We start from the raw sequence: 15,284 nt of genomic DNA, 5'->3' as shown, positions 1-15,284 counted from the left end.
AATAAAGGACAGCTATTTAAAAATGGCCACTACCCTCAGGACCAAACTGACATCTGATGACATTTACTGATTCTTCTTCAGGAAGACAGAAGCATTTTATTTCATAGGTTTACCCCTGTGTGTCCTGGGTGCACTCCTATGGGAGTCCTACATGAGTGTGTACATGTGTTAACTCCCACGTGGGAGTTTGTGTATGTGTAGTCACGTGTCACAGCCTTGCACTGCCGTGGTCCTCATGGGAGTTGCATAGATCGGTGTGTCCAGAAATGCTACCTGTGCTTGGCTGAGCGGTGTGGTTCACACCTCTGAGTCACGGCTGCATGCTCTCTCCTCTGATGGCCCAGCTACAGCTGCAGGCGTCCTGTCCTCACTGGGCCCAGAGCCTGAGGAGCTTTCACCTGCACCGGGGCTTTATGAGGCAGGAGAGAGTGGGTGCACGAATTCTTTGTTGAAACCACTTGCTATTTACACCAGTTTTTTATCTTTCAATACCAATTCATGGAAAGGACTTGTTTGGGTGAGTTTAAGTACAAGTGATTTTTCTGATATTTTTATAGTGAGCTCTGAACTCTGATCTTTCACAGAGTAGCAGGACTTCTTGAACCTTGCTCTTTTCTACCCTGAGGTTTTCCAAACACAAATGATCTTTTTAAAGGCTTACTCTTTTGTTTGTTTCCTGTCCTGTTTAATGATTACATAGCTTTTTACATAACCCAACCAAAGGCGGGCGCATGTCAACAGTCAAATTTTAGGAAGGTGGCCTTCTGTTTGCAGGACTGAGCAGTAGATCTATTAGCGACTTGCTTTTAGGAGGAGCCACTTCCTAACTGGATTGGGGCAATAGAGATGGATGGCATGGGGGAAGCAGCCAGAAGCCACGGGGCATTATCAGTGTCGTGTGGGAAAACATAGGGGTGGCAAAGATTCAAGATTTTGGTGCTTTCAACTGTGCTAAACAGCTCTTGACACAGACTTCAGAATGCCTGTGGAAAGGAAGTGAACTCTTCTAGAATGTAACTTTTAAAGAGGTCTCTGGTGGGCATCACTGATGCCTGTGTTTGAAGATAGGACTTCTTAATTGCCTGTGCATTTGTGTGTATGATTTGTAGTCTTCTCCTAATTTGCAGACTTCTATACTGAACTCTTTAATGAAAGAGCTCAGCTCACATGTCTCCCCTTAAAGAGAGGCCTTCCCCAGCCCACCTAAGTTGGTCCTTCTCACCAGTTTTGATCACACACCCCTGTTTAATTTCTTCTTACCACTTTCTCAACCTGACATTCTTACTGTGTTCTTGTGTATTTTCTGTCTTCCTAATTGGAATGTAGTGCCAGTATATTGAAGGAAGAATCTTGTCAGTCTGGTTCACTGCTATATCCCAGTGCCTAGAAGTCATGGCATCTCATAGGTGTTCAGTCCATGGTAGGGAGGAGCAGATGTGGTACGTTTAGGAACATGCAGAAGGCCCGGGTGGTGGGAGCTGTGAATGAGGGCAGAAAGACATGACAGCAGGTTGGAGAGGTAGGCGGCGTCAGATCATGTGGGCTACAGTGAGGAGTTTGGAGTTACTTGAGGATCTGATGTTCATTAAGTTCTTTCATCTCTGAGGATTTATACCCGATCCAGACTGGTTTGCTAAAGTCAGCTGTTGATGGCTTTTCTACTGGGAATTGTGCACCGTGGTGTCCCTGAAGTGCTTCTTAAGCCTTCACTGCCTTTCTCATCCCCATCTCCACTGCCATCACCTTGGCATTCTTCACCCGCCTTTCCAGATGAGCCCAGCAAAGCAAGGTGACAAAAGCTAAGGTGTCAGGCTTTGGTGTCTACACAAGTGAAAGCATTCCAGAACTTCATCATTAAACACTTTGATTTCCCCACTGAAAGGTGTTGGGTTCAGGCTTTGTGAATGACACTCTCTGAGAGCCTGAATGATGGAGGGATCAGGAGCCCAGATCTTCATTCCACTGTTTAAATCATTTGGCATCTCTGTTACCAGATACTCTCTGCTGTTCTCTGCCTAATGATAGGTTGGGCTTCTCACATGGGATCCCTAGTTCCTGCTTGACACTGCACTTTGTTCTATAATTTGCTTCCAAAGGAGCAGAATTCAAGGAGTTTCTAGTTTTGTGCTGCCTACGAGGAAGATAAATCAGATTTTGCCAGGCATGCATTGAAGTAAGAACTCTATTGGCATAATTCCCTGATGAATCTATTTTTGTGATTAAGGCAGTAATACAACAGAAGGGTTTGTGCTCACTCTTATTCTAGCATGTACTGCTACATATAAACATAATTATTTTATACATGTAAATAAATAAGGTGAGCTACTGCTTCACTTAGGCTTGAACTTACATGGCAATTTTAGGAGATAACAATGTAGTGCAGCAAGGAGATAGGAGAGGTTGGCTCTAAGCTTCAAGGGTAGGGAGACATATGAAGGGGTAATCCACTCAGATTTTTTTCTATCTTCTATGGGCTGTGAAAAGCATGTTGTCTTTTTAAAGAATTCTATGCTTTAGCGTGAGACAGGTGAACATAGAGAATGTTGATGTTCTGTTCAAATAACTCTTCATGGATGTTAGAGATCTGGGACTTCTTTCATTGTTAGTACTGATTGATCTCCAGAACGTTCCCATGGGGTGTCAGTTCCTGTATATGAAGAGCCATGAACTCTTCAGGACACCTTGATATAATTTTTTTTCTCTTAGTTGAATATCCACATGGAATTCAAAAGTTCTGTGATAGCTCATGTAGGCTTATAAATTTCAGTCATTTTGGTACATGGGCCCTTAAAATAAAGCCAGTTCTTTCAATCTTGGCCTCTCAGTTTGTTTCAGACTCAAGGTAAGGAATGCAATTTTCTGTCTGTTTCCTTTTTGGGGGTGGAAGTACCCTCCTTTTCAAAAATATGCCTGATGAGTTGTTTCCCTGATTTAAAATGTCTCCATGAAAGGAGATAGATGACCCAGGGTATATGTATGTGACGTGCCTGCATATTTTTTTTTCTCTCTCTGTCAGTTGTCAGTCTCTTACTCTGCAGCTCTCCCATATTCCCATCTGTGGATTTGGAATCTTGGTTTGCCCTCCAGGAAGGAGTATGGTCCTTCCCATAAAAATGAGGTTTGCGTTTCATGGGACATGAAGAGTTCTGACTGCTTCGTGTCTCAGCCACTGTTATGGTGGGAGCTAAGCCACATGGCGAAGGGTCATTTGCTTAACCTTTGATTTAGCCCCTTTTGTCCCTGTCCTTTGATCTGTAAAATGGGACTAGTAATGAGGTACTGGCTTCAGAAGACTACTGTTTATTTTAATTAATTAAGATGGTAAAGATGGTTGAATTCAGTGGGCTTTATAATGACATGTGTAATGTTGGTGTTTTTTGTGGGTGACTGTTAGTTGGGTAACAGGTAAACTAGCACCTAGAGGCTGTTACTCTAGGCCTTCATTTCATGTTTGGCTCAACATTCTGTTATTCCGCCAAGTTCCTAGTGGAGGTCAGCACAATGACTAAGGGAAAAATGTGGATCAACCTCACAGACTTACCATGTTAACAGAGACATAGGTCAAAGGCACAGTGCCTGATAGATTTTAGTTATTCAGATAAATGGGAAAGTGCTGTATTCTAGTTTTTACGGGTCTTAAATTCTGTGAATGGGTTTTATGCTGGTTTGTGAAGTTCTTCTGTCTGTCTCTTACATCCCATGGAATTTGAGACTGTAAGTCTTCGTAACTGAGACCTTTCTGAGTCTACAGAGAGGGGTGACAAGTATCGTTATCCCTCTGATCAGAATGTTCTCATTGCTTTTCATCTCATTGAGTCAAGAACAAAGCTCTTAAAGTCCTATAGGATTTGCCACCCCGAAGGCCATTGCCTGTCTGACTTCCCCTAATACTTTCCCCTGTGCTCACTGTGTGGCAGGCATGCTGGCTTCCGTAGGTAGTGCCAGCATGCCACACATGTTCCTACTTGAGGTATCTGCATCTTTCGTTTGCTCTTTGTAGCTTTCTTCCCAGAGATTTGCGAGATTTGTGTGGCGTGCTTTCTTCCCTCCTTCAGGTTGTTTGTGCGTGCCTCTTTCTCAGTGACACCTTCCCTGACCACCCTGTCTCAAATGCTAATAGTCCCTTAGTCCTCCCTTTCCACCACATATTTTATTTGCTTATTCTCTGTCCTACCGCAAAAGAATACAAGCGAATTTGGGGAAGTGTCTGTTTTGTTCACTGCTCTATCCCTAGCACTTAAAGCAGTCCCTGGCATATAATGGACACTTGAAAATATTTGATCATTGAAAATACGTGGGGCACTTATTGGCCTCTGTTATGGGTCACTTTGTACCTCTTTCCTTGGATAGAAAGCCCTCAGGCAACTTCTCTATGACCTGACTTTTTGGACAGTGGTAGCCTAAAGGTGATAGGCTGAGCCACTGAAGGAAGGTGTTGCCACCAACAGGAACTGATAGATTTGCAGCACATGGTGCCATCAGGTTGGCATGCACAGAGGCAACTTTTAAACTTCCATTTATGTTCTGGTGTCTCTCTCTCGACTAGAGAACGTAAGCTTCAAAATAAATAAATCATTGGTAATGAATGTGAAAGGACCTTAGAAACTATAAAATGCTTTGAAAATGATAATTCCATTGGACTTGAGAATGTTTCAAATTGTTATACAATTTGAAATGGTTAAGTAATTTTCCAGGAAGAAGGGTTCTGTAGGCCAGCTTCTCTGTAGGTTTTTTTTTTTTTTTTTTTTTTTTAATGTGAGTGCTATTCCATCCAGGCATGTGAACTGGGTCCTAGAATACAGCTACAGGCTAGAACTTGAAGTGACCATGACCAGAGAGGGGAAAGCTCACCAGTTAACATCTGGATGGAAGGCATGTACCTTCTTTGTGCATAAGACTATTCAACTACCAAGTGGCTGAAATAGTGTAGGACAAATAGAACTCAGGTTGGCCTGTTGTTAGTCTTTAAACGACTGTGACTACTTTCAGAAAATGAAGCAGTTTAGCAAAAGTACAATCCGCATTCTTAACAAAACCCAGCCTATTCTGAAGGGGGCCAATAATTCCCATGACCCAGATTAGTTTTCTACCAATAGAAAAGTTTCGAGTTTTATAATGCTGATGGGCAGCAATGAAGCTGAGATTCTTGTTTGCTTTCTAAACATCCTTTTAAAAATAATCAGGTTCTTCTTTTACCCATGATCTCTTTAAGGTTAGGCTTTGTAGAAAAGAGAGGCACGTGGGACAAAATGGCAGCCTGTGCCCTGTATATAATCTGTCTCACATGTGTTTGTACACACAACACACACACACACTGCATTGTTCCACAGCATGTAAGAGCAGTAGCTCTGGAATCAAACTGTAGACTCCCTGGCTTCAAATTCCATCTCTACCACTTATTTGATATGCAACCCTGGACAAATTGCTGAGTTTTCTGAGCGTTAACTTCTTCATGTGGGATAGTAGTAGAAGTTACCTTGTAGAGTTATTGTAAAGATCAAATGAGATAATCGATGGAGTGCTTCATTCCTGACTTGGAGTTAAGTGCTGAGTTGCTGTTATTGTTGATGACAATTTTAATATAAACAGAGATAGGCAGGAAGTACAGGAGGTTTTCAGGAAGGGAGGACAAAAGAAAAAGACACGGGAGACATTATCCCAGAAGGTTTTGTAAGTATATTAGAAGGAGATTGGTATTATATTGTGAGCTTATGGTATATTATTTAATGCATATTATTAGGGAATGCATGTAATAATGATAATCATACCTTGTGAATATTTTATGGCCTTCATACCTTCCAGATTAGCAGTGTGGCCAAGGAGAGCCATGTGGTTTGTTACGTGCCTTCACCGTCAGGGTGAGCTGTCGTGGCTACTCCCCCAACAACTCTCCCCAGCTTGGCAAATACTCTTAAGACCCCAGTAGTTTACATGGACCTTTAAACCAGACATTTAGTGCAGCTGAGCCTTGATATCCTTAGATGAAGGTAGCCTCCCAAAGCGTGTGTGTACATGTCCCTTTTTTTTCCCCTCAGTATCTGATATGGACAAACCCTGCCCTAGGCCCCAGGGGTGTGGCACTGAGGGAGGTTAATACCATCTCTTTTCTCTTGGAATCAGTGGGGGAGATAGACAATGACAATTCCATGAATGATGACCTAATTCAGTAAGTGCCAGGAAGGAGAATTGAGGAATTAGCATTGTAACAAGATACCTGGCCTAGTACAGAGTGTCTGGAAAGACCTCTCTGAGGAAGTAAGAGTAGTAAGTAGGAAAGAGACAGATCAAGAGGGGCTGCAGAGCTTCCATGATGAAAGGATCAGCATGATGAAGGAAGGCACCCAGTCCTAAAGAGATTTTTAGCCCAGAGATTAATGAGCAAAGGGGGCATGGCGGAGAAGGACCTGGAAAGGTTAGGTGGGCCATTGCAGGATCTTGTAGGCCATGCCAGGGTTTCCATCTTGAAATTAAGAATAGTCAGAAGCCTTTCGTGGGTTTTAAACAGGTAGTAGTGTTGCATTGGAGGAAAACAGAGTGGAAATAGAGCTGGTTGCACTCTTTCCCTTTTGTGTGAAGAGTTCTTAGCACCAAGTGTGCTTTTGTAAGCAGGTGTTGGAGTTGACATATATAAAACTGGGCAGTACTTAACACCTTAGCAGTGAGGTTCACCAATCTGAAATATAGTTTATACATTTCATCAAAAGCAGAGGAGACATTGGTAGTTATTCACACAGCTTTGAGACCTTGGATGAAAGCAGTGCAACCTGGATGGATGGACGTACGGCCATAATTGTCTTTGGTGGGCGGGGGTGGGGTGGGGGGTGTGAGGCTGGGAAACTATGCTTCCAGGCACCCCTCCTGTTTTCCTTTCAATTTGCTCTTCTCTCTCAGTCTTACAGTGTTGATACTCTTTCATCATTAGGAAGTAGCTCTCTGTGCCAGCCAACTACAAATGGACTGCCCTCAAATTTGAGGGGTCTTTCCCCATTTCCATGATTGTGTCAGGTGTGCCACCTGCAGGAAGGGAGAAGAAACAGTGGTTAGTCCAGTATCACTCTCAGGGGCATAAACACTTTTTCTCCTGAGTTTTTGGATTTTTCCCCCCTTCTTTTGCTTTAGCAATTCGGGTGGGGAATGTAGGAGCAGCATTTGTTTTTTTGTTGTATCGACTATTCACCACAGGCTCAAACATGTAACTGCTCTGTGTATTCATTTTTGGTTGGGTTTTCTAAGGAAAAGTTTGCCTCTTTAAGCCTAGGCTGAGCTGACCCTAAGTGGTGTGGGAACAGCAAAGTGCCATAGTGATATGGGCTTCCTCTCCTGGCTCTGCCCTTCATGGGCCTTGTGGCCTCAGGCAGATTACTTAACTTCCCAGCGCCTTAGTTCCATCATCTGTAAAATGGCAGTGATAGCCTTACCTACCTGCCTCAAAGGGTTTTCTTGAAGATTACATCCACCATAAGCACCGACTGAACGGTTCAAAGCTTTAAGTATGGCTTCTCACTGGATGACCATTCCCAGAAGAATGTTGAATACAGCTGATGAGCACGACCCAAGTCAATACACAGAACAATCTATTTTAAACTCTATTTCTGGTGCCAGCCACTGGGACAGCCCAGCAAAGCTGTATTTATGGCTCTGATGGGTTTCCTTGGCACAGGCCTGCCCATTTAGACTGGTCCAGTCTTACCAAGTCCTGGTAGTATCCAGGCAACACACACACACAGACTGACTTACTAGAAAACATGTAGCCCCTGGGGGCAGGGATTCCCCTCAGCACTCCCCATTATAGACTAAGGATGAATTTGAAGTTGTTGAAAGGAACCACATTACCAATCCTGAAAATTAAATTTGACTTGTTAGCCACAAAAAGAGCATAGTTCCAATAGCTTCATCTCCAGCTCATCCTTCTCAGCCCCAGAGCTTGGAGCTTCTCTGCCCCTGGATGGTAGTAGAGAGAAGAGTGATACTGACTACAGCTTCAGGGCCCACCCACCCAACCACTTTCAGAATAGGTAACCCTGGGCCTGCCTGGTACTGCCTGCCTGTGTGCTCCAGAGGATGCCCTTCAAATCGTGATCCAGCCCCCAGTCCAGAGACACTCATGAGAGGGGGAACAGTCGGTGTAGAAACGTGCCGTGGAATGACTGTGAAGACAGTCATTTAGAGGAATGAGCTCTGTGTGGCCTCCAGGCAGGGGAATGTCTGGAGCCAGGCTTTGCAGGGAGGTGGGCTTCGGATGGGGAGGACTTGCTAGGCAGGCCAGGGACAAAGTGGTGCTCCTGAAGGCAGAGTGAGCTTGGTGGGTTTGCTGTTGGCTGTTAGGCTCCCAGTCTGTCGTGCCAGAGGCACTTGGGGGGAAGTGATGGGAAATAAGTAATACTATGTTCTGGGCTCTTCTATAGTTTTGAAGTATTTTGTAATTTTTAGAAAGGAAGAAAGAAAAACAAAAGAATAATAAGATGAGAAATACAAAATGTCGGGTAACAGAAATCCTGAAAATATAGGTGGAGGAGTGAGGGCTCTTTGCCCCGGGTAGAAAGAAGCAGGCCCCCAAGGTTCCTGCGCAGGATACCGAGTGACAGCACCAAACACTGTGATTTTAAATCAGCAGTTGCTGCTACTTCTCCCATTATCGTCACCACTGCCTTGACTGCCACCATGAACAATGGCAGCTGTCTTTTATTACACCATTATTTCAGGCCAAGAGATTTATTCACCTCATCTTACTTAATCAGCCTTAAAACTTTATGAGGGTGGGTATTATTGCTCCTGTTTTCCAGGTGAAAAAACAGGCTTAGAGATGCCAAGTGACTTGTCTGCTGTCTTCCAGCTGGGAATATCTGTCTGACTCCAGCCCCTGTGCTTACTGTGCTTTACTGTCTCCTTGAGCCATTTTTTCCATATTTGTAAACTGGAGATAATATTTGTACTCTACCGGTGGAGTAGCACTTTTCAAATTTTAAGTCATGGCACATTAGGGGTGTGTGAAACTGAATTAGGATGGAATAGAATAGAAAATATCAACATTCATCACCCTTACTATTCCTGAAATTTTTGTTTCTGGTTTGTATGTGTGTCTTTCTGTTTATGTATATACGTATGCATGTCCTAGTGAAATGTTATGTAAGAAAATGTATTCCCTACCATGGGACATTGTCAGAAAGTTGCAGAGCTACTGCGTTCTTTGAGATATCATGAAGGTCGAATAAACATAAAATGTAGTTGCTGAGCTCCTTAGAAACTCTAAACCACCCTGCAAGTGTAAATTAGGATCATTATTTAACCCTGGAAGCTGAAGCACAGCATGGCAGGTCAGTGTCGCTGTGCTGTTCTACCAGCCATGCAGTCTATTGCAGGAAGTGCTAACCTGTCACCACATTGTGTCCAGTGGAGCCAGGACTTAGCTTTGACACTCCTTCCTTGACACAGCACTCCAGACCTCAAGATGGAAGCTATTTGCAAACCCAGCAATAGGCTTATGTTTTGTTGGCAGACGTCAGGCCCAGTCTGTGGTTATAAAGCACTGCTTAGCACTTCCAGAGTCATGGCTCTCATTTAGACAAAGGAAAACAGATGTGATCCCTATAACAGCACAGGGGCACTGCATTACAAGCCCCAAAGGAGTTGACTTCTCTCTCCTCCTCTCATAACACTCCCCACCATCATCCTCATCTGGAAATGATTTACCTCCTTCTGCCTCTCAGAGGTCATCGGACCAATCCAGAGTCCCCACCCATGTCCCCTTACAAAAAGGTGCAAGAGACCCCTCTGCCAAGGCCATTTTCCTTGGAACATGCTCTTTCCTCATTAATTGTATTTCATGAGGGAACTGCTGGTAACATGGGGTGCCAGTCACCCAACAACTGCCCTGAAGGCATGCTTTTAAGGAGATACACTGCTTTTCAGCTAATGTAGCAAACTCAGTGGTCACAAAAGGAACTGTGTCTCCCCCCGGTTGAAATCACATGTGTAACTGTGTTTCTGCAACCTGTAAAGGAAGCCTATAGAATTGGCAGTTCTTGCAGAAGGCACCACAGAAAAGTCCATGTCAACCTAGGGATCTGAAAGGCATGTCAGAGACTCCTTCAGTGGAATGTGCAATGCACAAGAAACTTTTGTGTATGGATTTTAAGTCAAGACTCAACATGACATTCTGGACTACGTGAGGAAGAGCTCAAGCAGCTCAATTACCGACCCACAAAGTAAGCTCTTGGTGTTTTACAGACCTCACTAATGAATGAGTCCCGTGGCCTCTGCTGGACTAGCCTTCCCAGTGCTCTGCCAGCCTGCCTCCCACACACCTGTAAATTTGTCAAGCTATAATGGATGGCTGGTGCCAGTAGAGGCTGAGGTCTATGCCTCTCTCCCCAGGATACAGAGAGATCTCAAGCCATTAATAATTCATTCTAGAGTAATGAACATAGCCATATGAACTTGTGAGCAGTAATAATCAAGTGACAGATCAATTTATTACTTCAGTATGCCAAAAGATAATGGTAGTTAGTCTACAAAAGTTAAAACTTTCCCCCCAAAAAAGTTTCATAAGCCTTAGATCAATGTGTTTTTTAAGTTCTAAAATAAATCAGATTGTTAAAAAGGAAATGAATTATGTTGGGTAATGGCCTCAAGCCTTTTTATATTCAGAGTTGCTTATCTAGAATTACTGTACCTTTTTTCCCAATGCCTTTGGGCACTGGGGCCTGCAAATTAGAGTAATTGTTATTCATTAATTAAATCTAAGAAATGAAACACAACTCCAGGCTTTGAAAAAGGAGGTTGGAATAGTTGAGATATATTCCCCCCCAAAAAATCATCGATAATAATTGGAGGTTTTATGCGTAAGTAGCTGGATTGGGAACAGTTGTTTTATGCCTACCCAGACACATCCCATTTAACACCTCATGAGTATTCGTTGGACTTCTCCTGGGCCAGGCACTGTGCTCAGTGCGGGTGTTACCACTTAAAATAAGCACAGTCTCTATCCTAAGACAGTGGAGAGACATTACTAACATGTAATAAAGATAATACTTCTGCCTTCATTGAGAGGCAGAGGATTGGGGAAAGACTGGACAGAGACTGCAGAAAGGAAGGGGGCCATTTGAGAAGAATAAGAGAACATTCTAGGCAGTGGAATGACAAAGGCAGATAGGTGTGAAAGTGGGGAGAGGATGGATAGTAAATTGCTGTAATAATAATCACTATGTTTCCCACACATTACCATATTTAATGTGCACAACCACCTCATCAAGTAAACATATTATTCACCTCCCCTCCCCTTCAAAGACGAGCCCAAAGCTTAGACGTTGAGTCGCTTGTCCAGGGACCTAGAGCTGGGAGGTGGCAGAGAAGGGCTTAGAGGTGAGTTGGGAAAGGAGTCTGGGCTTTACATTAAAGACAATGGAGCCCATCAAGGGTTTATAATCATTATCAGAACAGTCAAACAATAGCAGCATTGCTAAATACTTTACACACACCGTGTCATTGTGTTCTGTCCCAACAGCCCAGTGAGGTTTGAGGCCATTGTAGTTGTCAGCAGAGGAATGACTTGATCAAGGCTGAGTTATAGAAGTAACTAGTGGTGGCAGTCAGGATACAGTGGACCCTAGAGATGCTAATCAGGGATCCTAGTTAGGAGGCTGTTGGTTTAGTCAGATGTAGTGTTGATGGTAAAAAAGTGATCATCATCCAAAGCATATGTTTTTATATTGGTCTCCAATTTAAAAGTACTTTCATACATAAATAGCTTGTTGACTCATTTGCACAAGAGACTTTCGTGGCCGGAGGAGTAAGTCTAATGACTTTGCTCATTTGGGAGGGAGAAGTATAAGGGCACGGAATTCACTTCCTGCACAGGAGCCCATGATGAAAGGAGTGATGTTACAAGCAGCTTGTAAATGGGCATACTTGCTGATTGACTGAGTTACAGAACCAAAGTCTTTCCCCCTTGCTGGGTAAGAACCTGACCCTCTGCATTGAATGTGAGACAGAAATGTGATACAGCTCTGGGTAGATGGGAAGCTATGTAAGTAAAATCAAGACCTTCCACTAGAACTCAAAAAATGTTTGCAAAATACTTTTATGTGGACCAGAAACAGGACAGTATATCAGTGGCAACTCTCCTTGCTTAGCAGTCAAAAGGCAAGTTCTCTTTGTATCTGGCTGGTTCCACAGTTAAAAGTTTCACGGACCTAACCACCCCCTGCCCCTTTCAGAGGAGAAAGTTTTTTTATGACATTAGACTTTTAGCCCTAGAAAATTATAGAAAAGTCCACATCTGCTGATAAAATTGGTTGATGTAGTAATTTCAGTGAAGGTTCAGTTTCACCACCAGCACTTTAAGGCAGTAGAACGTCTTCTCCTCCTACAAAATAGAAGTATTCAAGAGAAACAGTGCAGGCATTTATAGAATTGTGTGAAAAAATACTCTGTATAAATAGCACTAAAGGCTAGGGAGGTATGTCTGTGCAAACTGCTATCTCTGTCCAATTTCTCTCTAGTTTCTAGTAATGAATAGTTTCCTTTTTCTAACAGGTGATTTAGGGAAGCCCCTAATATTTTCTTAACAATACTAAATTGGGCTTAACTTTTAACTTATTTGTTGTCAATAGATCATTTGTGTATTTTTAAACACAGGGCCAGCAAATGAACAATTAAGTTTTGTGGCTAGGTCACAGTTTGGAGTTCAGATATATGTTTTGAGTACTATTTATCTAAAAATATGTATATGTAGTTAGCAGATCATTTAGATCCAGCTACTGCTGACCCTGTGTGTTCGTGAGATTTTGAGTATAAGTGACAGTATAAACACAGCCACACGGATACACAGTAGTGCACTTTTATTTCTGTTTATGCCGTATGTGTCGCTTAATGTAAGCCACATGTTTAATGCAATGGGGTTTAATACTCTGAGCCTAAAGTGCTGAATTTCCTAAGATCTATTAGTCTTAAAAATTAGGTCTTGTTTTGTGCCTGTATTTGCAAATGTATTAAAGCCATCAAGAGTTTTTATATTTGCACTAGAGAAAATGCTAAAGATCACAGTGGTTTAAGCAACAGCCAAGTATACAACAGCCAAGTATAAAAAGCTGGGATATAATAAAAAGTAATTTAAAAAATTCTGTACCTCCTAAATGAAAACTCTACCTCGAATGGTGGTTTTTATAAAAGAGATGAGCAGTTAGCTGGATTTGCAGAACAGGGATTCAGATGTGCAAAGTTTTACATTTTGGAGGGCAGCTGCTTTGGTTGGTTGGTTGGTTGGTGGTTGGTAGGCAAAACAGAATTGGGTAAAGGAGTGTCATGTCCTGGAAGAGCAAAATAGCCAGAATACTGAAGATTTCTGAAAACTTTGGGGGACAAAAATACAAGTAGAGAAGTCTCTCTTTGGACTCAAAGACATCCTAAGACGTCCCAGAGTCTGGCTCCTATCGGATGAGGAGTCTGAAGATAGGGAAGTCAGCTATCTATTTGTACTGTCTTTCTCTCATTTGTGCCTTTTCTTTTCCTTCCTCCCAGTGTTGCTAACAACCACAAGCAGAATCTGATGACAGTGGCAAACCTCGGCGTGGTGTTTGGACCCACCCTGCTGCGTCCTCAGGAAGAAACAGTAGCAGCCATCATGGATATCAAGTTTCAGAACATTGTTATTGAGATCCTAATAGAACATCACGAAAAGGTAATATATCATTGGTCACTGGGAGTGGAGAATTGTCTTTGGGGGGAACCTGAGTTGGAAATGGCATTCAGGGTTGAAGCAGGTTCCCATTGCTAATGACTCTTACACCATGATGCTGCTGAAGCTGCTGCTGATGGTGGTGATGTTGGTGATAGTCATCATCTTGTCATGCCGCAGTGGCCAAATGGAGAGTAGGGGAGAGCAGTGGTGGTTATGGTAGCGGTTATTGTGGGCAACGTTGGTTGAGCATTTTTTCTGTACTGAGGACTGGGCTAAGTGCTTTATATGGGTTGTTGCTGTATCCTCACAACAATCCAGTGAAAGAGGCATTCTTATGAGCCTCCTTTAGAAAATGCCCCTTACCCATTTTTTACATGGTTGTCTTCTCATGAAGTTGAGGTTTTTCCCTTAATATTAGGGAGAGTAACCTTTTTTTTTATCCAAAGTGCCAATATTTTTCCTAATCTGTAGTTTACCCTCCAGTTCTCTAAATGTATTTTTTCATACTGTGTCTGTTGGGAGGAGTCTGTCTTCTCTTTTAGGGCTGTGGAGTTTCTGGTCTTTCTTAAAAAGATCTCTCTCATCCCACATAATGAAGTTTGTCAACAGAGCTGCCCTTACAAAACTTGGATGGGGGCCATGAAGTTTTATGCATCTGTCCCACCTTAGTTCCGAGTAGCACATCCTTAAGAAGCTTCTCAGAACTTGTAGGGTCCCCTAGAACACCATTTGACAGCCACAGTGCTGGGATATAATAAAAAGTAATTTAAAAAATTCTGTACCTCCTAAATGAAAACTCTACCTCGAATGGTGGTTTAATTGTGCTAGATAGCCTGCAAAATAAATCTGTAGTCAGACCACTTCTTATCACTTGTCTGCACTGATAATACTCTGACACAAGCCATCATCATCTCTTGTCTCAATATTTACAACAGCATCCTCATTTGTTCCCTTCCCCTACCCTTGGCCTGTCTATTTTGATAACAGCCACCAGAGTGAGATTTTTTCAGTGCTAAGTCAAATCATATCATTTGTCTGCTGATTACCTTCCAGGGACTTCCCATTTCATGGCATGGAAGTCAGAGCCCTTATAAGAGCCTGGAAGGTCCTACACAGGCTCTGTTACTTACCTCATCTCATCTACGGCCTTCTGTTTTAGTTCACTCCAATGGCCACCTTGACTGCCTTGCTGTTCATTACACATCGCAGCATGCACACCTCAAGGCCTTTGCAGTTGCTTTTCCCAGCACTTGGAATGGTCTTTCTCCACGTAACTTTATGGCATACTTCCTCACCTCTTTTAGGCCTTCTAAATGAGGCCTACCTAGATCTTTCTGTTTAAAATTGCATATATTTCCAACTCCAACATTCCCCTTCTCCCTGATACTGTTTTATATCTCCACAGCATTTTACAACTTCCTACTATAGTACATAATTTGCCTACTGGTTAAATATCTTGCCTTTCTGACCTCCGCTAGGATATATGCTTCTTGCATGCAGGGACTTTTATCTGTTTTGTCCACTGCTTTATCCCCAGGTCCTCAGTAGGCACTCATATGTGTTGGATGAACGAATGGGCTCTTGTGGTATCTGGCCTCCAAATGGT

General features: G+C 42.8%; 1 protein-coding gene across 5 annotated transcripts in view; it reads left to right on the top strand.

Moving 5' to 3' along the window:
- The window catches only part of ARHGAP26 (Rho GTPase activating protein 26), a 414,246-nt gene that overhangs the window by 295,118 nt on the left and 103,844 nt on the right, over window positions 1-15,284 (top strand). For all 5 annotated transcript variants that reach the window (XM_032404464.1, XM_032404465.1, XM_032404462.1 and 2 more), the window contains one exon: window positions 13,519-13,678. In XM_032404464.1, the coding sequence (XP_032260355.1) occupies window positions 13,519-13,678 (160 nt within the window). The remainder of the gene's footprint in view (window positions 1-13,518; window positions 13,679-15,284) is intronic.

This window comes from Phoca vitulina, unplaced genomic scaffold, assembly GCF_004348235.1.
Source record: "Phoca vitulina isolate PV1807 unplaced genomic scaffold, GSC_HSeal_1.0 scaffold6, whole genome shotgun sequence".
In the NCBI taxonomy this organism is placed as follows: Eukaryota; Metazoa; Chordata; class Mammalia; order Carnivora; family Phocidae; genus Phoca; species Phoca vitulina.
The sequence above is the reverse complement of the archived record's forward strand: the minus strand, read 5'-3'. Positions and strand labels throughout refer to the sequence as shown.